This window comes from Ornithorhynchus anatinus, chromosome 20 (genome assembly GCF_004115215.2).
Source record: "Ornithorhynchus anatinus isolate Pmale09 chromosome 20, mOrnAna1.pri.v4, whole genome shotgun sequence".
Lineage (NCBI taxonomy): Eukaryota > Metazoa > Chordata > Mammalia > Monotremata > Ornithorhynchidae > Ornithorhynchus > Ornithorhynchus anatinus.
In genome coordinates, this window is record NC_041747.1 from 30,492,387 (window position 1) to 30,516,550 (window position 24,164).

Consider the following 24,164-nt stretch of genomic DNA (forward strand, 5'->3'; position numbering starts at 1 on the left):
GCCACGCTCTGGAGTGTGCCAGAGTGAATGACCGGTATTCCAGTCGGTTCTAGGATCACCCAGGGGTGGTGATCTGGAAGACCGTCCTCGTGGTGAGGGGGACTCGCGTTAGAGTGCGGGCCCCCTGACTGATGTGGTGGCGCATGCCCACACCCCCTTTCTGTGAGAGCGCCCTGCATTCTGGGTGAAGAGGGAGCACTCTGGGCAGAAGAACAGCTCCTAACTCCTCCAACAGCATTCTGGGACAATGGGTGGCACTTTGACAATTTGCTGTAGTTGGTCTCTGCCGCTGGCTCGATGGGTGGTTTACATACCTCGTCAATGTAAATATGTGCCCTGCCTAGTGATGCGGCACCTTGTGGTACTTTGACGTGCATGGTACTTTGGTTGTTCCGATAACACATTTTCTTCCCTGTATACATTTTTTCCAATCAAAAATCCACCCTGTGGAATTTAGTGCACAGATCAAAAATCTTTATACCCGGAGTTCCCCAAGTTTTTCGGACGCCGGTGAAACGACAGTGAAGAATCCATCGATCGGATGGTCCGGGGAGAGCCGGGATAGTCCGCCGACCTGAACGCTGCCAATGGGGAGATGGTCAGGTTTGCTGAATACTTCTAGGACGAGGATCGCCATATCTAAAAATAAACAAAGACACTTGGTCATCATCATCATCATCATCGGCATCTGTCGAGCACTTTGTTGCATCAGAATAGTAACTGTTGTTTCAGGGTGCAACCCACTGTACCTGGGCCTGAAGGCAAGCATAGGTGAAGAAGAAAACCCGATGTCTGTCCTCAAAGAGCTTAGAATCCAATGTGGGAAGGCCAAACAAGAATCAGACACGAGCCTCGTCGCCTTCCCGAATCACATCAGGACAAAGGACTTACTTGTGAGTGTGTGTGTTGGCGAGGGAAGGAGGAGGAAGAGAGAACCTTGGTAATTTCATTTTTCATCTCACTTGCCTCTGCCAAATTTCCAAGAGATTAATAATTATTACTCACAAAATGCTCATTAGTTGAAGATTGGAGAAATAGATACTGTACTTCAGTTATTCTCTTTTATTCTCTGTTGGCCAGACCCCCAAGGCCTATAAGACATCAAAGGGACGGAGGTGTGACTTAAGTGTAAAAGTGAAGGCCGAACCGGTAGTGTGCAGGTGCCAGATCAGAAGACAGGCTGGGGGGAAGGGGGTGTCAAGGACTGTTTTGAAAAGAGGGAGATTAAAGGGTTCAGGCAGTAAAAGAAGCGTTGCCCCTGACAAATGAGACGAGACCAGCAGCCGACTAAGGACCGTTCCCAGACCCGGTGGTCGGAGAGGTCTTCCCTCTTCAGAACGGCACGATCGGGGGCCGTTTGATATCGGGCCTTCTAAATCTGCCCAAAAGTGTAAGTGGATACCTGATGCTCCTACTCCTGCCCCTGAAACAAAAGCCTTCTGCCACCATCGTCGGCAAAAATGCAACGGAGGGAAAATCACGCTTCAAAGAGATATAGAGAGGCAGAGGATCCAGGAAAACAAAGCGTCGGGCGACGCAGCTCCTCGGCTGAAAAACGACAGCCGGTCCGCTGCGGCAGACGGACCGGCCCGGGCCACCGCGATCCAGAAAGGGGCAGCTCTTTTTGCGCAGGAGCTTCGCAAGGACCAAGAGACAAAGAGGTAAAAGCAAAAACCGGGAGTAGGTGCTGTAACGTCACTGAGGACGGCACAAGGAGGGTGAGTTTTCATGGAGGCGTGGGGGTAGCTGGGGTGGCGGGTCCCACTTTGGTCTCTCCGGCCACACCTCTGCACTCACTGTCGGTGGCGCCATCACTGCACATCCATCAGTGGAATTGACTGAGCACTTACTGTGTGCAGAGCGCTGCACTAAGTGCTTGGGGGAGTATAGCACAGTCGGTAGACAGGTTCACTGCCCACAATGAGTTTATATAAAAGATGACTCCCTAAAACTGAGCAATCTTTGTCGTCATTCCACCCTTATGGAAACATTACGTTTCCAATTACTGAGCTACAGTACTCAATAAAAAACTTTTAGTCAAATAAAAATTCAATTATCTGTATCGACTATGTATGAGGAGGGTCTAGGTACCTGGCTATTGTAGGCGTAATTTGAGCTTTTATCCAGGAACTATGAGCACCATAAGGGCTTGATAAATACCACTGATTGAGTGTCACCCTTCTGGGTCACCTGAAATCAACACTGTGGTCTCTCTGTAGCCACCAGTGACGGAGAACCTCAAGAATCCTCAGCTTCACCCTTCATTCACCCCACCCTCAGCCCCACAGCAATTACGTACATATAAATAAGTAACGTCCTTATTTATTCTAACGTCTGCCTCCCTGTCTCGGATCTAAGCTCCACATGGACAGAGTCTACCGACTCCGGTGTATGGTGCCCTCCCAAACCCTTACTACAGTGGTCTGCCCACAGTAGGTGCTCAATAAATACCACCATTTGATTCATTCATTTGTTTGAAAGGAGCTGACAATCAAATGGACGAGACAAACAGAAAAATTACAGAGTGAGCATAAGAAGTTCAACTATAACAAGAGGAAACTGCAGATTACGTAATTGAAACTATAAAGGAGTTGTAAATGTATCACTCGGGGATGGTGAATTACTTAGGATTTGCTTCCTGAAGACGGAGGAACCTCAGAAGGGCTTGAAGATGGGGAGAACGTCGGTCTGGCTGATTTGGCGGGAGGAACAGGGTGAACAAGAAGAGGCTGGAGAGTTGGGGAGTAAGGGGGGTAAAGAATGCCAATATGATAGTTGGGGAGATTTGGTGGAAACAACGTAAGAACAACAACCACCACCACCCCCCGCCGTGAGTTTTGTGACTAGGGTCTTGAGGTCGAAGAGATGGACGAGCATGCCTAAGCCGCTTCGTACGCCGGAAACGAATATTAAAGGCTGCAACCAATTAATCTTCTCAGACAAGAAATTGGAATCGAAAGACACACGAACCTACCTGTCAGGTAGGCGTTAAACTGCTTCGGCCCACAGCGAACGGCATAGCGCGTCGTCGTTCTTACGGCCTTTTGCTCGGATTGGGAAGAATCTCTGGGACGGAACCGGGTACCATCTGACGTCTCCCCCCACCACCGCACGCGGATGTCAGCACAAGTGGGTGGCTTCTTCACCATCCATAGGACTTCGCTAATGGTGAGTTTCAGGAAAGAGTGCAGCTGCCCTTCCACAAGCGGGGGCAGGCTTGTGGAAGGCGAAACATCACTCAGACCTGTCGAAAACGTAGACGAGACAAAAGAATGAATTTGAAGGAGGAAGAAAGAGATGTGTAGCTAGTAAAGAACTGAAGAATATGTTTACTAGAGGCTCCACAATCCCCACAATGGGCAGGCTTAACCCACTCAATGACTTTCAGTCCTGAACGAACGGTTTCTTTAGCTGTCCCGTGGAGCCGTCCCCCTTCGGACGGCTTATTCCTCGCTTTCCCGGCATCCTCTCAACGTAATTACTGCAGATTTAAGGGACTGTTTTCTTCAGTCAATTCATCAACGCTAGTTCTTGAATGCTTTCAGTAAAGGAATACAATAGTAAGCACTTGGGCGCCTCTGATTTCTCACTAGGTGTTGCATAATGCCATACGCCGACAGGTGGATACTGTGTTTTCCTGAAACCCAGGCAACCAAGACTAAAAAACACCTTTAACAAAAATGTACTCTTTATGTCCTGTACAATGGGTAAAGGTTAGCGGTCTTCAAAAAATACTATTCCTCCTTTCAGCCTAGAAGGGATATGCTACGGTATACATGGGGGACATCAGCGTCCCTGCTATTTTAAGAGTCAGTATGTAGCGATTTCTCGTGCTGAAACAGAAGTTATATTTGCCAAGCTGTGGTTATGTCCCAGTATCACAGGGGACAGTTGGCGGGGGTTTGTCTGGGTGCTGGTTAAGAAAATCTAGTCCGATCAATCCAAACTCTTTAGCTCTACTCCTGGGGCAAGAGCCTTCATCACCAGCAATAGCATTTATTAGGTGCCTACACTATGCAGAGAACTCTGCCCTGATCACTTGGGAGAGTACAAAAGAGGCAGAAGACATGATCCTGGCCCTCAAGCTTACAGTCTGATGGGGAGAGACGGTCATCTAAATAAATTACCTATAGAGGCAGTGATAGAATACATAAAATTTGCGCATAAGTGCTACAGAGGCTGTGGTAACTCGGGTGTGCTTGAAGCGGAATCAAAAATTCTGCGAATATAGGATGGAGAGATATTAGAGATTGTTTAGGGAAGACCTCTTGGAAAAAAAATGATCTCAGAAGAGGTTTGAAAGATGGGGAGGGCTAGGCTCTGTCAGATATGAGGCGGGGAGAGATCCAGGACTCAGAGGGATGTGAGCGAGGAGTCGGCGGGGGGAGAGACGAAGGGCAGGGGCAGTGATTGGGTTGACTTGAAAGGAATGAAGAGTGTGAGCTGGGCTGTACTGGGAGAAGAGACTGGGAGGTGGGAGAAAGAGGAGAGAACCGATCGAGTGCCTTAAAGTCAGTCTGGAGTTTCTACTCGATGTGGAAAGGGATGGGTAATCACGGTGTGCTTTTGAGGAGTTGGAAGTAATGCATCGACTGACGTTTTTCAACAGTAGCCCGGTGTGGGCAGGGATTGTCTCCCCTTTTCTGCTGAATTGTACTTTCCAAGCTCTTAGTACAATGCTCTGCACACAGTCAGCGCTCAATAAATACGATCGAACAAAAAATTATCAGGGCAACAGAGTTCAGTATGGACCTCAGAGGGGAGAGCCTGGAGGCCGAGAGACCAGACGGGAGGCCGGCGCGGTGGCTGGGGCAGGGGTTCAGGCCCTGGGAAGATCCAGCGTGTGCAGATAGGGCACTGTCCCTGTAAGACCCCCCCCGCCCCAACCAGGGACCCCTTAGAGAAGCAGCGTGGCTCAGTGGAAAGAGCCCGGGCTTAGGAGTCAGAGGTCATGGGTTCGAATCCCGGCTCTGCCACTTGTCGGCTGCGTGACTGTGGGCAAGTCACTTAACTTCTCTGCGCCTCAGTTACCTCATCTGTAAAATGGGGATGAAGACTGTAAGCCTCACGTGGGACAACCTGACTAACCTGTATCTCCACCAGTGCTTAGAACAGTGCTCTGCACATAGTAAGTGCTTAACAAATAACAACATTATTATTATTATTATTATTATTAAAGGTCCCACTACCTCAGTTGTGCAGAGGACCCTCTCTTCTCTCCCCAGCCCCAGGCTGCCCCCTCCCCCACATCCCCCCCCAGACTAACCCGCTCACCCCCTCCTCTCCCCGTCCTGGTTCATTCATTCATTCAGTCGTATTTATTGAGCGCTTACTGTGTGCAGAGCACTGGACTAAGCGCTTGGAATGGACAATTGGGCATCAGATGGAGACCATCCCCGCCCAATGACGGGCTCACGGTCTAACAGACAGCAAAGCAGGACGGAACAAAACCAGACCACATCATCAAGACAAATAGGGTCAAGGAGATGTGGTCCAGAGAAGCAGCGTGTCTCAGTGGAAAGCGCCCGGCCTCGGGAATCAGGTCATGGGTTCGAATCCCGGCTCTGCCACTTGGCTGTGTGACTGTGGGCGAGTCGCTCCACTTCTCTGTGCCTCAGTTCCCTCATCTGTCAAATGGGGATGAAGACTGTGAGCATCATGTGGGACAACCCGATGACCCTGTATCTACCCCAGCGCTTAGAACGGTGCTCGGCACATGGTAAACGATTAGACCGTAGGCCCGTCAAAGGGCGGGACTGTCTCTGTTACCGATTTATCCATTCCAAGCGCTTAGTCCGGTGCTCTGCACATAGTAGGCGCTCCATAAATACTATTGAGTGAATGAACAGTAAGCGCTTAACAAATACCAACATTATTAGTATCATCTACAGTTCTAACAAAAGAAAGAGGGTAATAAGTGATACAGAGCGACGAGGGGAGGGGGAGCAGAGGGGAAGGTGAGCTCTCAGGAGGGGGGAAGAGAGGGAGTTAATAATAACAGTGTTGGTATTTGTTAAGCGCTTACTATGTGCAGAGCACTGTCGTAAGCGCTGGGGGAGATACAGGGTCATCAGGTGGTCCTATGGGAGGCTCCCCGGTCCCCGATTAGACTGTAAGCCCATCCAAGGGCAGACATTGTCTCTATCTGTTGCCGACTTGTTCATTCCAAGCGCTTAGTCCAGTGCTCGGCACAGAGTAAGCGCTCACTACATACTATTGAATGAATGAAGTGACTCGCCCCCAGTCACCCAGCTGACAAAGGGCCGAGCCGGGATGGAGAAGCAGCGTGGCGCAGTGGAAAGAGCCCGGGCTTTGGAGTCAGGGCTCCTGAGTTCGAATCCCGGCTCTGCCACTTGTCGGCTGGGTGACCGGGGGCGAGTCACTTCCCTTCTCTGCGCCTCAGTTCCCTCATCTGTAAAATGGGGATGAAGACGGTGAGCCCCACGGGGGACCACCTGATTCCCCTGTGTTTACCCCAGCGCTTAGAACGGTGCTCGGCACCTAGTAAGCGCTTAACAGATACCAACATTATTATTATTACGAACCCATGACCTCGGACCTCTTTCCCCCCGAGCCCCGCTGCTTCCCACGGCCATTCATTCGATAGTATTTAGTGAGCGCTTACTCTGGGCAGAGCCCTGGACTAAGCGCTTGGAATGAACAAGTCGGCAACAGATAGAGACGGTCCCTGCCGTTTGACGGGCTCACGGGCCGATCGGGGGAGAAGGACAAGAACAATGGCAAAAAAATCCTCTCTGTGTGTGTGTGTCCCACGGCCTCCTCCTCCGTGGCGCCCTCCGGCTGTCCTGGTCCTGCGTTACCTGTCCTTTGTCGGCCGCGGCCGGTCCCGAGCCCCGCTCCCTTCCTGGGCTTCATGTGCAGGCCCGGGCCCTTTCCCCCTGCTCCGCCGTTCCCCGGCAACGGCCCCCCTCAGCGCGGACTACAACTCCCGACGAGCCTTGCGGCGGCCCAGGATGCTCTGCGACCCCCCCCTCCCCCCCTTGCCGCGCTGGGCCGGCCGAGGCCCGACCACGCCGCTACCCAGAGGCCCTTGCGGCCGGGCGATGCGCACTTCCGGTCGGGGCGCCGAGGGGAGCTGAGGGGAGGCGGGACGGGCCCCGGGACCGGCCGAGGGACGGAGCGACGCACCGAGACCGGGCGGCGAAGGAGGAGCCGCGGCCCGCCGGCCCGCCCCTCATGTCGGCCATGGAGAAGACCATGCACTTGGGCCGCCTGCCCTCCCGGCCCCCTCTGCCCGGGGGCGGCGGAGGACAATCCGGAGCCAAGATGAGAATGGGGTACGTGCCCCCCCCCCGCCCCCCCCATCGGGTTTTGAAGCACTTGTGCTAAAAGCGCTGGGGAAGATCCCGGGGCATCGGGTGGTCCCACCCGAGGCTCCCAGTCTTCATCCCCATTTGACAGATGAGGTGGTTGAGGCCCGGAGAAGTGACTCGCCCACAGTCACGCGGATAATAATGGTGGCGTTTATTAAGCGCTTACTAGGTGCAGAGCGCTGTTCCAAGCGCCGGGGGAGATCCCACAGAAGGCTCCCAGTCTTCACCCCCATTTGACAGATGAGGGAACTGAGGCCCGGAGAAGTGACTCGCCCACAGTCACACGGATAATCATCATCATGTTGGCATTGATTAAGCGCTTACTAGGTGCAGAGCGCTGTTCGAAGCGCTGGGAGAGATCTAGGTTAATCAGGTGGTCCCACAGAAGGCTCCCAGTCTTCACCCCCATTTGACAGATGTGGTCACTGAGGCCCAGAGAAGTGACTTGCCCACAGTCACCCAGCTGACAAGTGGCAGAGGCGGGATTCGAACCCACGACTTCTGAGTCCCCAGCCCGGGCTCTATCCACTGAGCCACGTCCTCCCCTGCAGGCCTGCCCCGGGAAGGGGGAAGGTCCTGCCTCCGTCTCTGTGTCTGGGGGGACAGAGAGGGAAAGAACACACCAAAAAACCCCACACCGAAGAGAAAGGGGTCAGTTGGGCTGGATGGAAATTCATTCAGTCAATCGTATTTACTGAGCGCTTACTCTGTGCAAAACTCTGGACTAAGCGCTTGGAATGGACAATTGGGCAACAGAGAGAGACCATCCCGGCCCAGCGACGGGCTCACGGTCTAATCGGGGGAGACAGATGGACAAAAACAAAACATAATCACAATAAATAGAATCAAGGGGATGGACACCTCATTAATAAAATAAATAGGGTCATAAAAATATAGACAAATGAGCACAGGGCTGATGGGTGGGGGAGGAAGACTGTGAGCCCGTCGTTGGGCAGGGACGGTCCCTCCCTGTCCCCCGGTTGTCCATTCCAAGCGCTTAGGCCAGTGCTCTGCACCTAGTCAGCGCTCAATAAATAGGACCGAATGTATTTTGTTTTGTGTGGCTGTCTGTCTCCCCCCTTTTAGACCGTGAGCCCGTCGTTGGGCCGGGATGGTCTCTTTCTGTTGCCCAATTGTCCGTTCCAAGTGCTTAGTCCTGTGCTCTGCACCTAGTCAGCGCTCAATAAACTGCTGTGGGAGGAGGCGGGGAGAGGGGCCCGCGGAGAGAAGGAAGGAGGATCCTATCCAAGGAGAGATGTGGATGAAGGGAGTTTAGGCCTCGAGCCTGTCGTTGGGCCGGGATGGTCTCTCTCTGTTGCCCTGTTGTCTGTTCCAAGCGCTTAGTCCAGTGCTCTGCCCCTAGGAAGCGCTCAATAAGTACGATGGAATGAATAAAGGGAGTTAATGGCGAGGAAGAAAGAGTGACCCTTGGGTGGGAGAAAGAGGGAGGACAGTGATCAGTGGAATATCTGTTAAACATTTAATAATAATAATGTTGGTATTTGTTAATAATAATAATAATAATGTTGGTATTTGTTAAGCGCTTACTATGTGCAGAGCACTGTTCTAAGCGCTGGGGTAGACACAGGGGAATCAGGTTGTCCCACGTGGGGCTCACAGTCTCAATCCCCATTTTACAGATGAGGGAACTGAGGCACAGAGAAGTTAAGTGACTCGCCCACAGTCACACAGCTGACAAATGGCAGAGCTGGGATTCGAACTCATGAGCCCTGACTCCAAAGCCCGTGCTCTTTCCATTGTGCCACGCTGTTAAGCGCTTCCTATGTGCAGAGCACTGTTCTAAGCACTGGGACAGTTACAGGGTCATTGGGTTGTCCCATGTGAGACTCCCAGTCTTCATCCCCATTTGACAGATGAGGGCACTGAGGCCCAGAGAAGTGACTTGCCCACAGTCACCCAGCTGACAAGTGGCAGAGCCGGGATTGGAACGCACGACCTCTGGCTCCCAAGCCCCGGCTCTTTCCACTGAGCCACGCTGCTTCCCTTACTTCTGTAAGGAAGTAAGGAGTCCCTTACTGGGAGCCCAACACTGCTCAGTGCCGGAGTGGATACAACCCAGTCAAGATCAGACACGGTCCCCCGTCTGACGTGGGGCTCCCAGTCAGAGGGTGGGGGAGAGAGCGAAGGGAGCAGGTTTAACAGATGAGGAAACTGAGGCACAGAGAAGGGACAGGGATTAGAATTTGGGTGGTCCTCATCGGTGATACTCTGAAGGTGCGGTGGCTGTAGGCCCTGCCGTCCTTAAGGTCACGGACGTAAAGTGCTTTAACTTTTCTAGCCCCAACTGTTTACAGATTCTTGGGTCTGAAGAGCCAAGCGCTTAGTACAGTGCCCTGCACATAGCGCTCAATAAATACTATTGAATGGCTAAAGTAAAATCGATTAAAATATGCTGCTTTGATTTTGCCTAGAAATTTGGGGGGGAGTTTAGCCTGCCTAGTTGAACAGCTGAGATGTTGGCTGAAGCTTTCACTTTAGTCCAACCCTCTTGTGTCTTTGATGATACTCTGATATTGGGATAGACCTCGTCAGCTTCCCGTGAGATTGTAAACTATTCAAGGACAGAGGCTACAGATATTCCGGCCCCCAGTACAGTTCTCCGCTCACAGGGGCTCAATAGATGTTGTCTTTGAAGACGTCAGTGAGTCTCATCTCACTCTCTAACCTCCTTCCTGTGATTTTCACTGGAGACTCTATTTCGCCGTTTGTGATGTAAGACACGCTTCCGCCGTTAGGAAAATGAAGAGACGGCTCGGGAATCCTGGCTCTGGAAATGCAGCGGTTCTTAAATTTCTCACGGTTTGGTGCTTTTTGGATTTTTAAAAGCGGGCTTAGCTTTTACCTCGGGTAGACGATCCGTTTTGCCTCCGTGAATATAGGCCAACCGTTTGGCACGGAAACCGGTCCTCCCCCTGGTGCTGACGTGACTGCTCCTTGATGTCCTGGAAGAAGCCCTGGTAAATGCTCCGGGCCTCTCAGTTGGGTGCGCGGTGGACTGTTCACATCAAAGGCACGCAGACTAATAGGCCATCGGGGTCCCCTGGCTGGGAACCGAAACTGCCCCAAGAGGTTAAACTTTGGCACAGGGCGGTCTCCCGGGCCAGAAGAATCTTCTGGAAATTGATGGTTAGTGGCCTCCGCGGGAGCCCGGCACCTTTGCAAGAGGGTCTGTAAGGTCTCACTTTGATGTAGATTTCCCCGAGCACTGAGGAGTGAGAAGACTCAGGCCAGGCCGGAGATGGAGGTGTGTAGTCGGGGTCCAAGCCATGGCAGCCCCTTATTCTCCAGTGCTTTCTCTGCTCCCTCCTGTACCGAATTGCGATCAGACCCTACCTGGGATGAGGGACCCCGATCCGAGGACTCTGAAGCTGCTCTCATCTCGGTACCTTCTGTAGCATCGGAGAGACCTTGTAAATCGCTTCTTTTCTCCCCATAGTTTATTGTGAGCATTGGGCTTTGCCGGAAAGCACCGTTTCTTGATGGTACAGAAAGTGGAATGGATTGGGGACCGAAGGGAGAAGGTCACTGATCGGGGCAGCTGTGGAGCTGAGACTGGATCCCAGGAGTCTTCACTCCTTCCTTCTTTCTTTCCCGAATCGTGGAACTAGAAGGACCGGCCATCCGCTGCTAGTGGCGGGAACCTCTTTGGCTTGTCCAGTCTGTCCTTTTCATGTCTCTGTTTTGTATTGAAGAAGACGATGGTGAAACTGGCCGAAAAAGGTGTGAGGCGAGCGGTGACTGGAAAGGGACACCGGTGATGGCGATCCCAGCCCCGCCGTGTGGGTCATCTACAAAATAAAAAAAAACTTCCTAAATATCCTGATTTGGTCCGGTTACTAAGATCCTGGCCAAAAAGCACGTTAAGAATATTTTTCCTACTGAGACTTCTTGGAGGAATTTAAAACAAAAGTGACAACTAATGCCATTATATCATTTTACAGGGGATCGAGAGAGTCTAAGATTTTTGTACTCTTCCAAGCGCTTATTACAGTGCTCAGTGAACACCATTGATTGATTATTGCCTTGAAAACTAGAACCAGAGGGACGAAATTTCTCTACCAAAAATAGTCCCTCATTTTGGATTCGTTCTTTAAAAATAATTATTAGGATCCCGTGGAACTGTCCATGCAAGGCTACCCCCACGGTGAGAAAAAAAAGAGAGAAACTGCTTACTCCTCAGGATCCGTTCCAAAAGGAGAGAGCAGTTTACTTAAGGCGTCGGTCACTCAGGTAGTGACATCATCTGGGGCTCCGCCAATTCTGGGGGAGGAATGGGTCAAGGAAGAGAGGGGCTAGGAAATGGCGAAGAAGGACCCCACGGCCCGAGGAGAAATCCACTGCAGGGAGTGGCCGTGTGAGCCGGTGTCCTTCAGGAAGGCTGAGGTTTTGGGGGGTGGACTCCGGGTTCTGGGCTCCGGGCTCCGGACTCACCCCGGGGGAACCGGTCTGGGACTGGTGGACGTAGGAGCTGCTGAGGGAGGTAGAGCATTGGATCAGGAGGCTGGTTACTTCTGGTGTGGTTAGATTACAGGCATTTTCAGCCTCAAGATATGTCATGCGACTTTTTTCAAACCAGAACCCTTACCTGTTCAATACCTTTTATTACTGTTTTAATGTCTCCAGCTCTGTTTTTCCACCGCTCCAGGCTGACGGAGGGACCTGGGACGGCGATACTAAGGAGGTTTCAGCTAGGTATCTTTATGAACAGAAACAGAGCAAAACTCCCATATGAAATGCGTGTGCTGACACCCCGCTGGCATTTCCCTCATTTTTCCAGGAATTGGGAAAAAGGGGATGCTTGGGAGTCATTGCCAGCTTAGTAGTACTTATTGAGGGCCCACCGTGTGCAGAGCAGCGAGCCTAGTGCTTTCAAGGAGAGCGCCGTAGAGTTCGAAGGCTCGGCCCTTTCCCGCAAGGAGCTTACGCTCTAGCAAGGGAGTCAGACACAAAAAGTAATCATCCAATAGAAGGAAGAAGGGAATGTAAAAATAGATATGTGGTAAGTGGGTATTTCGGCGGTAAAGGACGTAAATGCCCATGAGAGTCTTCTGGCCCCCTGTCAGAAATGGGACACTGCAGAGAGCAAGGGAACAGGCCAAAAATCGTGGGGTTTGGGGAGGTGGGTGGATGGCAGAAAACTTTCAGGTCTAGTGCATGGAAATGCACATAATTTCCACCTGGCTATTTGAGATTTTGCTGTATGCCACACGTATGTACTAGAATATGGTTTGGCATTTTTATTAATTGGAAGATACTTGTGGAACTAGAGTGTAGAACTTAGTTTTAACTTATTTAGAACTGGACTCTCCTAAGAAAAATAATTCAGAGGTAAAGTACAAGTAATACCTTCTGACCAAGAGAGGTTGATGCTCATCAACGTAAAAAGAAGACAACCTCATCCTAAAAGGTCTGTGAGCTTGAAACCCGGCTCCTACCTTGGTCCAACTTCCAAGAGACATGGGAGTTCTTCAGAGTGTGGGGCAAGGGATAGACGGTGGGATTCGAAATGGACCCCGGAATTGAGTGCAAATTGCGTCCCCGTGGTCCGATGTCACTTAGGCGCCGTAACTCATAATGATCCCCAACGACAGCGTAACGATCCCCAACAGAGCTGTGTCATGTTTGGTCTTCTTAGGTTACGGTACCAGGCTTAACGAGGGGAGCTTTGATGTCTGAGTATTAATGTATTTCAGGAACAGATATTCAAGATCTCCATTTTAAAATGGTTGCTGGCTGAGTAATCTTGGTCTGGAGACCTAAGGTGGATTTTCCATGATGAGAAATTCAGAAAGCCAATTATAATAATAAACTTGGTTTTTCACCGCTTTATTGGGGCTCATTCTTGGCATGATGTGCTTCGTCCTCTGACCATTTCATTAGTGTTTTCTTTGGGTGTCACTGTACTGTAGCCATTGGAGTGTTTCTGGGTTGGTTTTTTTTTTCATTTTGGCTCATTTGCAAAACCCTGTGCCTGGAATCTCGAGTTGACTTTCATCATCTTCTGAAGCTCCCTCCGCTACAGCCTTTGAACAGGCAGAATTGTGTTCTGGAGCTCAGGGGAGGAGGGGTGGTCTGTTCAGTGATACATTTTCCAAAGAGCAGTTAGGAAAAGGAAAGCACAATTAGTCCTGGTACGGTGGGTGAGCTCGCCCCTGTATCCCCGAATCCCGGGTCACATTACTTCTGCCGGCATTTCATTCTTAGCTTCGGTGCAGTCGATCGTCTCGTTAAATTGTGGTGAGTGACTGGAACCAGTATTTCAAGTGGGATTAAAAGCATCCAGTGTTATGGTGTGTTTTGTGGGACTGCTTAGTCAGCTGCAGCCCGTTTGCAGCTAATCTTCACAACTCCGAAAGGGATTCATCCCTCTTCTTGTTAAACATGAAAGGGGAATGGTGCCGCCACCTATATTTTCCCCAAGAAGCGTCTGCCGTAGAGCTTTGGTGATGAGCACCTCCTGGATTGCTCCAGGTTTTACCTGTTCTCCCTCCCCCTTTCTTAGGCTGGGAGCCCCGGGTGGGACAGAGACTCTGTCGTATCTATCCAAGCTCTCAGTAGGGTCTTTGGCACACAGTGAGCCCTGAACGAATGCCTCAATTAATTTATAGTCGTTACTACCGTTCCACCACGGCAACAGATCCGTTTCCTTATTTTAGCCTGAAAAACCTCACTGTCAGAGTATAAAAGGTCTGCTGTTAAACTTGAGAAAGGAGCCTAGGAATGGTTTGAGGGAGCAAGCCGTGGCAAGAGGCAGAGTAAACTGGATCGTGGTACCTTTTGGGAGGAATTCTGTCGGGGGCCTGGAACTGGTTCCGCTGCGCAAATCAACCCAACCGGTTTAAGCGTCGAACGGAGCGACTCTTGGTTTTACGAGGCTTCTAGAACAGTTGGCTTTCTATGGCAAAGTATTACCTGCCGGGTTGAGGTAAGTTTTGATGTCGGGGCTGCTAGTTGTGTTCAAAAAGAGAATGTGAAAATGTAAATACGGGATAGGGAAAGGGACCAGATGCAGAAGCCGAAGGAGACCGTCATCTTTTTTCGTTCTGTCAGGAGTGTCGCTGCCAGTTTCTTCACCACCACTTTATTAGTCTCTACCCTGAAGTGGAGAAATCAGAAAAAAAGTAGTTCTGCTGGAGTTCTCTGAAGGGGTTAGTGTGTCCGTGTATAGTAGTTCTTTGTATTCAAAGGAGACACCACTGACAGTGAGTTTCACCTCTGACAGCACTGAGGATTCACATTCCGGCCTGACACTGAGTTCTCCTCTCTCCTGCAAGAGGCCTTCCCTGACCCAAGCCCTCTTTTCTGTGTCAACTTTGAACTTGAGGCTGTACCCCTTAAGCATTTTGATAGTCACCCCCAACCCCGGAGTTCTTACGTACATATCCATCTGTAATAAATTTTAATGTCTGTCTTCTCCTCGAGTCTATAAGCTACTTGCGGGTAGGGATCCTGTCTACCTCCTCTAGTCTTCATTATCTGTGGTATTTATTGAATGCTTACTGTGTGAGGAGCAGCTGGCAGAGTACAATACAACAGAATACAATCACGCTCCCTGCCCACAGTGAGCTTTCAGGTCTAGTGTATTTTCTCCCAAGTGCTTAGTACACTGCTCTGCACACAGAAAGCCCTTACCACTGATTGATCGATGGATGGCTCGGTCTCCCAGAGGACACGGCTGAGACTGGTCGTGTTAAGCATCTTGATCAATCTTGTGAAAAGAGTATAGTGAAATCTCCAAGTTCCGGGCGAGAAGATTCCTAAGCGCTCAGGATAAGTTCCGCGAGACCCTATTAGAACAAATACAGAGCGATGGATTTAGAGGAAGGCACCCAAGCTACTTCAGATTGGACTCTGAGCTATCATTTGTGACTTGGAGTTATTTTGACAGCTTCTTTCCCCCAAATTGGTCCAGTGCACGGTGGCAGCTACCACGGTGCCGGGTGTCGTAATGAGAAAGGATTTGGAAAAGAAAGCCAGAGGCAAACGTTCCATCATTCAAGAAGCCATGATGCAACTCATAGTGGAAGATTGGAAGCCCCAAGACATCAGTGCTAGGAGTGGTTTGCTCTAAAATGATCACAAGTGATCTCAAAGGTGAAGGTTTGCCCATGGGATATGCGGGTTTCCCGCCGGCACTGATGTCTTTCTGAGGATTGAAGCGTCTCGTTAATAGCTGCCCTGCGGGAGGGTCTTACAAAGTTTGAGGGAGTGGACAGAGAAGTGGCCGAGGGGCCTCAGGTGAAAGGTCCTGCCAATGGGGAGAGAATCCAAGATACGACTCTCTAGTGATAAGTGTTCAGTTATGACTCTGAAAAGAGGGATCTTGGATCGTGGCCGACCGTTCCTTAAAATGATTGGTTTAGCGTGGGGTGGCTGCCAAGTAGGTTAATAAGTGCCGGACACCATCAGTGAAGTATTGAAAACAAACAGGAAATATCGTTTAACCACCGTCTGAGCTCGGTCAGGATCCTCCCTGTAAAAAAAATTCCTATCGATCAATCAGTGGGGTTTCTTTGAGCATTTACTGTGTGCAGAGCACGGTCGGTACTGCGTGTGTGGGAAAGTATAATAGAGTTTCATTTCGGAGCAGAAGCTGTGAAGGGGAGGTGGGCGGTCTAGGTCCACCTTTGAGCTGTGGGAAGAGGTGGGGGAAGCGTGGAGTGGTCCTGGCTGCAGCTGGCGAGGGGCCTAGGGAGGATTTTGAATGTGTGAGTTGGCCCCGCCTCCACTCTGGTTGCAGGAGGATGGAGAGGGACATGGCTCCCGAAAGGCCGTGCCGGTAGAAGAAGCAAAACCAAACTGAAAAGATGCAGTTGGAAAAACTAAAAGTAAAGCTAAAGGGCCGCCGGAAGCTCACAGAGATAGCAGTGGGCCAAAGACTTGGCTTCTCCTTGCCAGCCCCACTTAAACCCTAAGCCCCATGTGGGACGGGGACTGTGTCCGACCCGATTACCTTGTGTCTGCCCCAGCGCTTAGCCTGGCACGTAGGAAGCGCTTAACAGATAGCATTAAAAAAATTAGGCTCTTAAGTCTGGAAAAATGAAAACTGAGAGATTGAACAAACAGGGAGAACACAGAATGGTTATTCACCCACTGCACGGGTAGGCCCTGGGAGGCCCTGGAGAACCCCAATAAAGCTTGAAGGGAGTCAGTGTGAGACAAAGGAAGGAAACCCCTCTTCCCACCACTGGTGATAGGAGTATAGAATTTGTCCATGTCAAAAATGTCAGTAACTTCAAAAAACGATATTAAAATGCCCATTTTAATATCCCCCTTATGAACCTCAGAGTTGAGAGCCGTTCTTTTCCGCTAAGGTGGGCTGTCGTCTCGTTATTACTCTGAGCATCCTCTGATTCCACTGTCGGAACTATTGGCAGACGGACTGTTCGTCTGACCCAGATTGGTGGTGACTCTTCTATTCTTAATGAGCCAGTGGTGCTGGGAGGAAAGAACCTGTTGTCAGTCAGTCAGACAACGGGATTCAGCACCTACCGAATGCTATTGATTCTATTTAGTTGCCATTGGTTTTACGAGATGTTCTTCCCCTTGACTCTGTTTATTGCCATCGTTCTTGTCTGTCCGTCTCCCCCGATTAGACCGTAAGCCCGTCAAACGGCAGGGACTGTCTCTATCTGTTGCCGACTTGTTCATTCCAAGCACTTAGTACAGTGCTCTGCGCATAGTAAGCGCTCAATAAATACTATTGAATGAATGAATGAATGAGTAAGCCCTCTTCAAGCATTTGGGACTGGTACAGCAGCAGCAAAGGCCCACATCCCATACCCTCAGAGAGCTTACGGAACTGGTGGGGGTGGGGCCCAGACCCCCAAAAAATTACAAATAGCAGAAGACTAAGGATAGAACTGGAAATGTGCAGTTTTTTAAGAATGAAATAGGAACATAAATATTAATATACATATATTCCTATGCATATATTCACACATTTTATTATATATGCACATTTATCTCTGTATGTCCTTGTGTGTGTATAAATAGATACGTGGAATAAATAGGACATGAAATAGAAGATAAGAGTGAGTGTTAGGTTGATCCCTCCGTGGTGACGTGTATTAGTTGGGGAAGGCTTCCCAAAGAAGTGGGATTTCAGGAGAGCTTTAAAGATGGGGAGAGGTGTGGTTTGGAGGACTTCTCTTCTCTGTGTGCAGCTGGTATCCCACTCCACTGGCCAGAGAAAGGCAGGGAGAGGTGGGGAGAAAGGGCGCAGGGTGGAGGTGCAAACAGAGGCGAGCAACACAAAGTGAAGATGATGAAAGGAGGTCAGTCGAATGGTTAGGAATGCAATCACGTTACCTTTCAGCACCCTGTTAGTGCTGTTTAGCCCTTATGGACTTTCACCTACCTAGGCACCGGTGCACATCTATATGTATATACATTTGAACACTCGTTTATTCAGTTCTCTCACTCTGACAGATCTCACTCTTTGTCGTTCTCTGGAACACATCCTTGTTCTTCTCTTGGTGGTTAATGTGTGTCTGCCTGTCTCCCTGGCTTCCCCCATTAGGTCAGCTCCTATAGGGTAGGGACGGTTGTCCTCGGACTTTGGCCGTGCCCTTCCGAGTACAGGGCTCTGTCCCTAGTAGGCATCCGATCCAGACCGCTGATGGACTGATTGCTGTTGGGGATGGGATTTTGGACTGCTGGTTGGCTGGGTTGGCCTGGCCTGACCCAGTAATGACTTTGCAATGGTTTCTGTGGGCCTGGGGAAGAGGCTCTGGAGGGAAACAAGATGGGAATGGAAGGTAGTAGACCGTAGCACCAGGGGTACTTTGGGAGGGGAAGGTTCCCCCTTGGGGATGGGCAGTATATCTCCCATCTCTAGGGACCGCTGGACCAGACAGCCCATCTCGCTTCCTTCTGGAGATGATTGAATTAAAATGCAGATGCGAATGAAAATGCTCCGAAAGTTGGCAGTGTGAATTCAAGATGATTCTTTCTTGGCCCTATCTAAAGTTTTTTTTAACGTGGTGCTTGTGGTTTGATAGCCTTTTTCTGCCACTGAGAAACTCTACTCTTGTACTGTGATGTAAAGTCTCCCTTGTATATATTGAAGGATAAAATTTTCCTGTCTTTGTAATGTTGTTTTTCAGCCCTGGAAGAAAGCGGGATTTTTCCCCGGTCCCCTGGAGCCAGTACTTCGAATCCATGGAAGATGTTGTGGTTGAGAATGAAACCGGTAAAGATATATCCTTTGGCAAACTGTCTGTCCTTTGGCTAACCGGTCACAGTCTGCCCTGTGTGAAAGCAGTACTCACAGTGGGGTGGATGTCTGGGCGGCACGGCCAAAGAATGCACGGATCAGCAGTAGAGTGAAGACAGAGACCCAGACGATCTTCATGGGAAGTGGTCACTCCAGAAAGTTGAGGTTTGGATTTCGGAAGTTTCCAGGCCCTGAGGGTGCGGTAGCTGCATGGTTCCCATGTGCCAGTCCCTAGAAACCAGAGTAGAGAGATGCCCCGTGGAAGCTTTGGATGTCCAGGTTACGCTGGGACCGGGTCTCCGGGGAAGCAAGTCCTCCTGGCCTGTGGTGGTGACCGTTCCCCTTCCCAGAGGGGAACGGGCGACAGGCATCCACCTCTCCAGTTGAATGCGAATGCAGGCTGAGAATCACACATCGCACATTTTCGGAAACTTTGTTTGATTCTCTTCTAGCCAATATTTATTTCTCCCCTACCTTAGGACCGGAGTGAGCAGAGAGGATCTTAGAGACCTCTCAACAAGAGATTCCTTATTTTCTGAATCGCTTTTAGTCTGTGTTTCATTCAAAATGCATTTTCTTCTTGCTTGTTAACTTATGCCTTCTATTGGCTAATTGCTGACTGTCTTCTTAAAAGACAGACGTATTTTGCGATTGACATATATCTCAAGTCCACGGTCAGCGAGGTGATAGGAGTCGGCAGACCTAAATTCCTGCCCATTGGACACGCTCCTTTTTGCACGTTCTCGAGCCCAGCGATACTTGTTTCAAGTTGGGCATTAGGTCGATCTCGTAGTCAGCTCTCCTTTTCGGTCCTCTTTGGGTAGAGCCAGCTGGGGGACTCTGCTTCCCCGTCACCTCCGGGCCCCTCGGCGGAGGGGCCGATTCTGGGATTCTGTGGGCCACTCGTCTGCTCGTACATGTCGCCCTCTGGCTGGTCCCGCCCCTCTGCCTTGGGCCCAGCTCGATCGGTTGTGTACGTCTCTACCCGGGAGTCGGGGCTGCCCCCGAGCTCCTGGGGACAGGTGGACGAGGGTACCCGCTTCTCTTGTCCCGACACGATCCGTTAACGAGGTTCACACCTGGGAAACCTCTTGTACTCGGGGGGGTTACTGCCAAGCAGATTCTTTGGCTGGGAAAATGTTGACAGCTTTGCAGATGCGTTGAAAGGATCCCAAGAACTGAATTCCACAGTCCTGGCATAAAATCAGAGAAGAGAAGCAACGAGAGAAAACATTACAAACCAAGCTAGAATATTGTCATCCTTAACTGTTCGTACACTTTTCGAATTTACAAGAGTGGTTCCGAGGGCCCCGTCTTGCTGCTGCTGCATGGGGGAGGCCATTCTGCTCTCTCCTGGGCCGTGTTCACTGTAAGTTTCTGACAAAAGCAGGTGGGGGTTAGTGGAACCCAGGGTTTAAAGCCTTTAAAGCCATTCACAGATGACTTCAGATGCTCGTGAGGCTGCACATGGCGTTCTGCTGCTGACTCCCGGGCCTGGGCTCTATCCACGAAGCCACGCTGCTCTGTAATGGTGTTAAGTGACTGCCACTGTGACTTCCAGATCACTGTTGGGAAAGGCTCCTGATCCTTTTAGGTTTTGAGCATGCCGGCACTCCAGGCGGGGACTTGAGAATTGGGAAATTCACTGCGTGAGACGAGTGATATTACGAGTTTTGTTGTCAATCCTTTTGCCCCCGTCATGCAGTAGCAATGATATTTTGTAAATGGTTGGAATGTGCAGAGAGCCCTGTAGTAGAGCACTGTGGAGGCACAAACAGTCATTGATTCAGGCCTAGTCCTGGAGAGCAGTGAGGGGGTCATCTCAACAACATTAGGTGGTAATTTGTTGCCTTTTAAGGTTTGGGTTGACGAGAGTCTTTTGTTTTGTTTTGTTTTTTCTCTTTTGTTTTTTGTCACGGGGAGCAGTCGTCAGTGTATCTCACCCAAACCGTATTTTAACCAGTAAATTGACTTTTCCCACATTCCAAAAGTCATTTTTATTTTGGCGGCTAGGGTTATATAATGATCAAGTTGGAATTGTTTAGGGAAAATTAACTCCCCAGAACACCATTTGTCAGTGATGGGGAGCAGAAATAGGTTTTGTTGTGGTATTACTATAAAAATCACCTGTTTGTACTTTAGAAAAGAAGTAGCTCTGTATTAAAGCCATGTACAACTACCATTTTGTAGGGACCTGGGGCATAATGGGGAGGAGGTTCTAGTTTAAGGAGGTAGAGGGGGAAGGGAGCCAAGAACATATCTTGATAAGCCACCTATTAGCCAGATGCTTAACCCTCCAGAATTTTTTAATTTTCTCCATGAAAAATAATAACTGTGCCCTTTGGGAAACGCAGTTGGGGTTGTTGCAGTATAAGTGGATTGGTTATAGACCCAGTCCTACATGGGGCTCACGGTTTGAGGGAGGGAGAATGGGTATTTTATCCCCATTTTACAGATGAGGTAACCGAGGGCTAGAGAAGCCGGCTGGTGGCAGGGCCAAGAATAGAACCCGGGCCCCCCTCGTTCCCAGGTCCGAGCTCTTTCCGCTGGGCCAGACTGCTTCCTGACCATATGCATATTGTTACTCGAGTCACCATTAGAGTGGCCCTGACCACCGGGCAGGAGGTGGAAATGGGTGAAGTTGGGAACCAGGTGACCTCCAGTTCAGATCCGCCAGAAGGAAAATAGGGAATGAGCGTAGAGCCGGCAGCGGTGGACCCTCTCACGGTTCTGGAAAGCCTGGAAGGACCAAGTTTTCAGGAAGAGTTGTCATAGGGATAAGGCACAGTCAAAGGCAAAGTCATTCCCTGATGTTCTTTTTAGATTTTATTGACGGTGTATTTTTCCCTTTATTCTTTCTGGGTTTTGATTTGAGGCTTATAGAAAGAAGATGGATGGTGTTGGCGAGCATGTAGGGCTAAAGTGTTACCTCCTTTGCTCAGTCAGATGCCTCTTACAAACTTCTTGCCCTTATTCTCCCAACAGGTAGCCATCATCAGTAGGATTCAATGTAGGATTGTGGCCTTGGATCTGAGGAGTCACGGTAAGTGGAGAGATGAAGCTTAAGAATCCCACCTTCCACTGCCGTCATTCGTTCATTCATTAATCTAGTTGTATTTATTGAGCGCTTCCTGTACTGAGTGCTTGGGGAGAGTACATCGCGACAATAAACAGCCAGACACATTCCCTGCCCACAGTGAGCTTAAATCACAAACCTACCTCTGTTCTGCAAGGCCGTATTCCATTAGTCATGAATGTCTCTCTCTGATTAAGTAGTCTGCTGCAAACAGATTCTTCGACATAGCAAACCTTTGAGCGCTCTAACTCTGTCCACTCAGTAAATAACTGGGCTGAGTATTTATTAATGCTAGGGCAGGGGGCAGTAAGACTGGTTTTGGTTGGCCCCAGGCATCACCCTTGTCATAAACATTTAGGTTCGATCGAAGAAAGTGATCACTGGTCAGATTTCGGCAGGGGTAACGTAGCCAGCCATCTCCATTGTGGTCATTCTCCACCCGTGGCTTAGCGATCTGGAGTTCGAAAGAAATGCCGCGTCTCATCCCGTGCCCTTGACGTTTCTCTTCCAGGCGAAACGAAAGTTAGGAACACCGAAGACCTGTCTGCGGAGACGATGGCCAAGTAGGTATAGCCTAGCGCTGTCACCGCCACTCCTGCCTGGCTTCTTTGTCTCCCCTGACCTCCAGAGACCCCCTCTGGCCCCCTGAGAGGATCGGGCCAGGATTTAGAGTAGAGATCAAAAGAGGTCTAGTCTAGAAAGGTTCTGTTTCTGCCTCTGTTAATGAGAAAGTCTTTCAACATTTTCCCATCCCCGATTTAGTATCGTAAAAGACTCGTCGAAGTTTAAGAAATCAGGCAGTGGTATTTATTGAGCACTTACTGTGTGCAGAGCACTTTTCTAAGCGCTTGGGAGAGTACTGTACCACAGAGTTGGTAGGCACGTTCCTTGTCCGTAATGAACTTATAGTCTAGAGGGAGAGAAGACAATAAAAGGTAAGTGGTATAGGGCTGAGGGTGGGATGAATATAGGAAACAAGTCCAAGTGCAAGGAGACACAGAAGAGAGAGGGAGTAGGGGAAATGAAGGCCATAGTCGGGGAAGGCCTCTCCGAGGAGATGTGATTAGTACAGTGCCTGGCACACGATAAGCACTGAAAAAATACCGTAATTATTAATAAGTCTCTGAAGGCAGGCAGAGTCGTGGTCCGTTGGATATGAAGGGAGAGGAACTCCAGGTCAGAGATAGGTGTGGGCGAGGAGTCGGTGGCGAGATAGGCGAGATGGAGGTACAGTGAGTAGGCGGGCACCAGAGGAGTAAAGTGAGCGTGCCGGGTCGTGGTAGGAAATCAGGGAGGTAGGATAGGAGGGCCCGGCGTATTTGAGTGGTTTAAGGTAGTAAGGAGTTTCTGTTTGATATGAAGGAGGATGGGCAACCCCTGGAAGTTCTTGAGGAGTGGGCAAACCTGGACTGGGCAGTTTGGTAGAAAAATGGTCCAAGCAGCAGAGTGAAGTATGGACCGGAGGCAGGGAGCGGCAGCCAGGAGACTGATGCAGTAGTCAAGGTGGGAGAATTAAACTCTACTCAGTCGATCGGTCAGTCATTCAGTCTCCAGCCCTGCCCGGTTGAAGGGCTCTCTCTGTCTCTTTCCTCCTCGCCCGCCTTCCCCTTCCCTGGTGCAGTAATCTTATCCCAGCTCCTTGAGGGCGAGCATCGTGTACCAAGTCCAGTGCTCTGCCTGCAGCCGCCGTTCGATGACAGTTACTGACCGCTTGAAGTAGAGGAGGAAACCAGGGAAGCGAGATGGGAGTCGTGGGTGCAGTTCTGCTGTTTTCGCCTAATCGAACAATGTTTTCTCTTCCCGGCAGGGATGTTGGGAATGTGGTCGAAGCTCTGTACGGGGATCTGCCTCCTCCAATCATGCTGATCGGGCACAGCATGGGCGGGGCAATCGCAGTCCACACCGCAGCCTCCAACCTGGTTCCAAGCTTACTGGGGCTTTGCATGATCGACGTGGTGGAAGGTACGTTTGGTCGTAGCCTCCGGGGGCCTTGCTGGGGGACTCCCCTCCGGGAGGGTTAGAGCAGCAGGTCGGCAGGCCTTTGGAGGAGGAGGAAAGTGTCTTACCAGTCCAAGAAGGGAAATTAGAGGGTTGGGTTTTTGTTGTTTTGGGAAGATCCAGCCCTCACTCCTTATTAGATCAGTTACAGAAACAGCACCTCAGAGGACAATATTAGTGTGGACTCGACCCGGCCGAGGCGGTCAGGCTCATCTTGGCCCATTCGGTCCCGCCCGCACGGCAGAGGAAACCTCGCTAGCCTTGGGATCCCTTTCGAATACGTATCACTGTACAGTATGTCAGAGGGGCGAAGCCAAAAGGACCCGGTCTCTATGATCGAAGGTTAAAGCTGCTCCAGTACTACCCCCTCTAGGCTCTCTCTCCCTCCCTCTCCCCCTCTCCATCACTCCTTCCCTGAGAGACAAGAGGCGTCCCAGGTGACTGAGCGGTGGGAATAGGAATCCCCGCATCCGCCACCGAGCCTCTGGACTCGAGGCAGTTCCCTTCGCTCCCCACT

The 24,164-nt window shown here is 50.4% G+C and overlaps 2 protein-coding genes and 1 long non-coding RNA gene across 4 annotated transcripts in view; 2 read left to right on the forward strand and 1 right to left on the reverse strand.

Moving 5' to 3' along the window:
* The window catches only part of C2CD3 (C2 domain containing 3 centriole elongation regulator), a 41,246-nt gene extending 34,319 nt beyond the window's left edge, over positions 1 to 6,927 (reverse strand). Inside the window, exons 1-3 of one of the 2 annotated variants that reach the window (XM_029047842.2) lie at positions 6,822 to 6,927; positions 2,975 to 3,244; positions 482 to 639 (exon numbers count right to left, since the gene is read on the reverse strand). In XM_029047842.2, coding sequence (XP_028903675.1) covers positions 482 to 639; positions 2,975 to 3,244; positions 6,822 to 6,876 — 483 coding nt within the window. In that variant the 5' untranslated portion in view covers positions 6,877 to 6,927. Of the gene's footprint in view, positions 1 to 314; positions 640 to 2,974; positions 3,245 to 6,821 lie in introns of those variants that run through there. The other variant, XM_007661180.2, reaches the window with a different exon arrangement.
* On the forward strand, positions 632 to 3,564 carry LOC120639054. The gene is made up of 2 exons (XR_005661226.1): positions 632 to 1,661; positions 2,482 to 3,564. It is a non-coding gene; the product is annotated as an uncharacterized LOC120639054 (long non-coding RNA).
* Positions 6,928 to 7,063: 136 nt separating the features above from the next.
* The window catches only part of PPME1 (protein phosphatase methylesterase 1), a 29,998-nt gene continuing 12,897 nt past the window's right edge, over positions 7,064 to 24,164 (forward strand). Inside the window, exons 1-6 of the mRNA XM_029048202.2 lie at positions 7,064 to 7,298; positions 18,464 to 18,557; positions 19,850 to 19,942; positions 21,559 to 21,616; positions 22,161 to 22,212; positions 23,457 to 23,611. Coding sequence (XP_028904035.1) covers positions 7,198 to 7,298; positions 18,464 to 18,557; positions 19,850 to 19,942; positions 21,559 to 21,616; positions 22,161 to 22,212; positions 23,457 to 23,611 — 553 coding nt within the window. The 5' untranslated portion in view covers positions 7,064 to 7,197. The remainder of the gene's footprint in view (positions 7,299 to 18,463; positions 18,558 to 19,849; positions 19,943 to 21,558; positions 21,617 to 22,160; positions 22,213 to 23,456; positions 23,612 to 24,164) is intronic.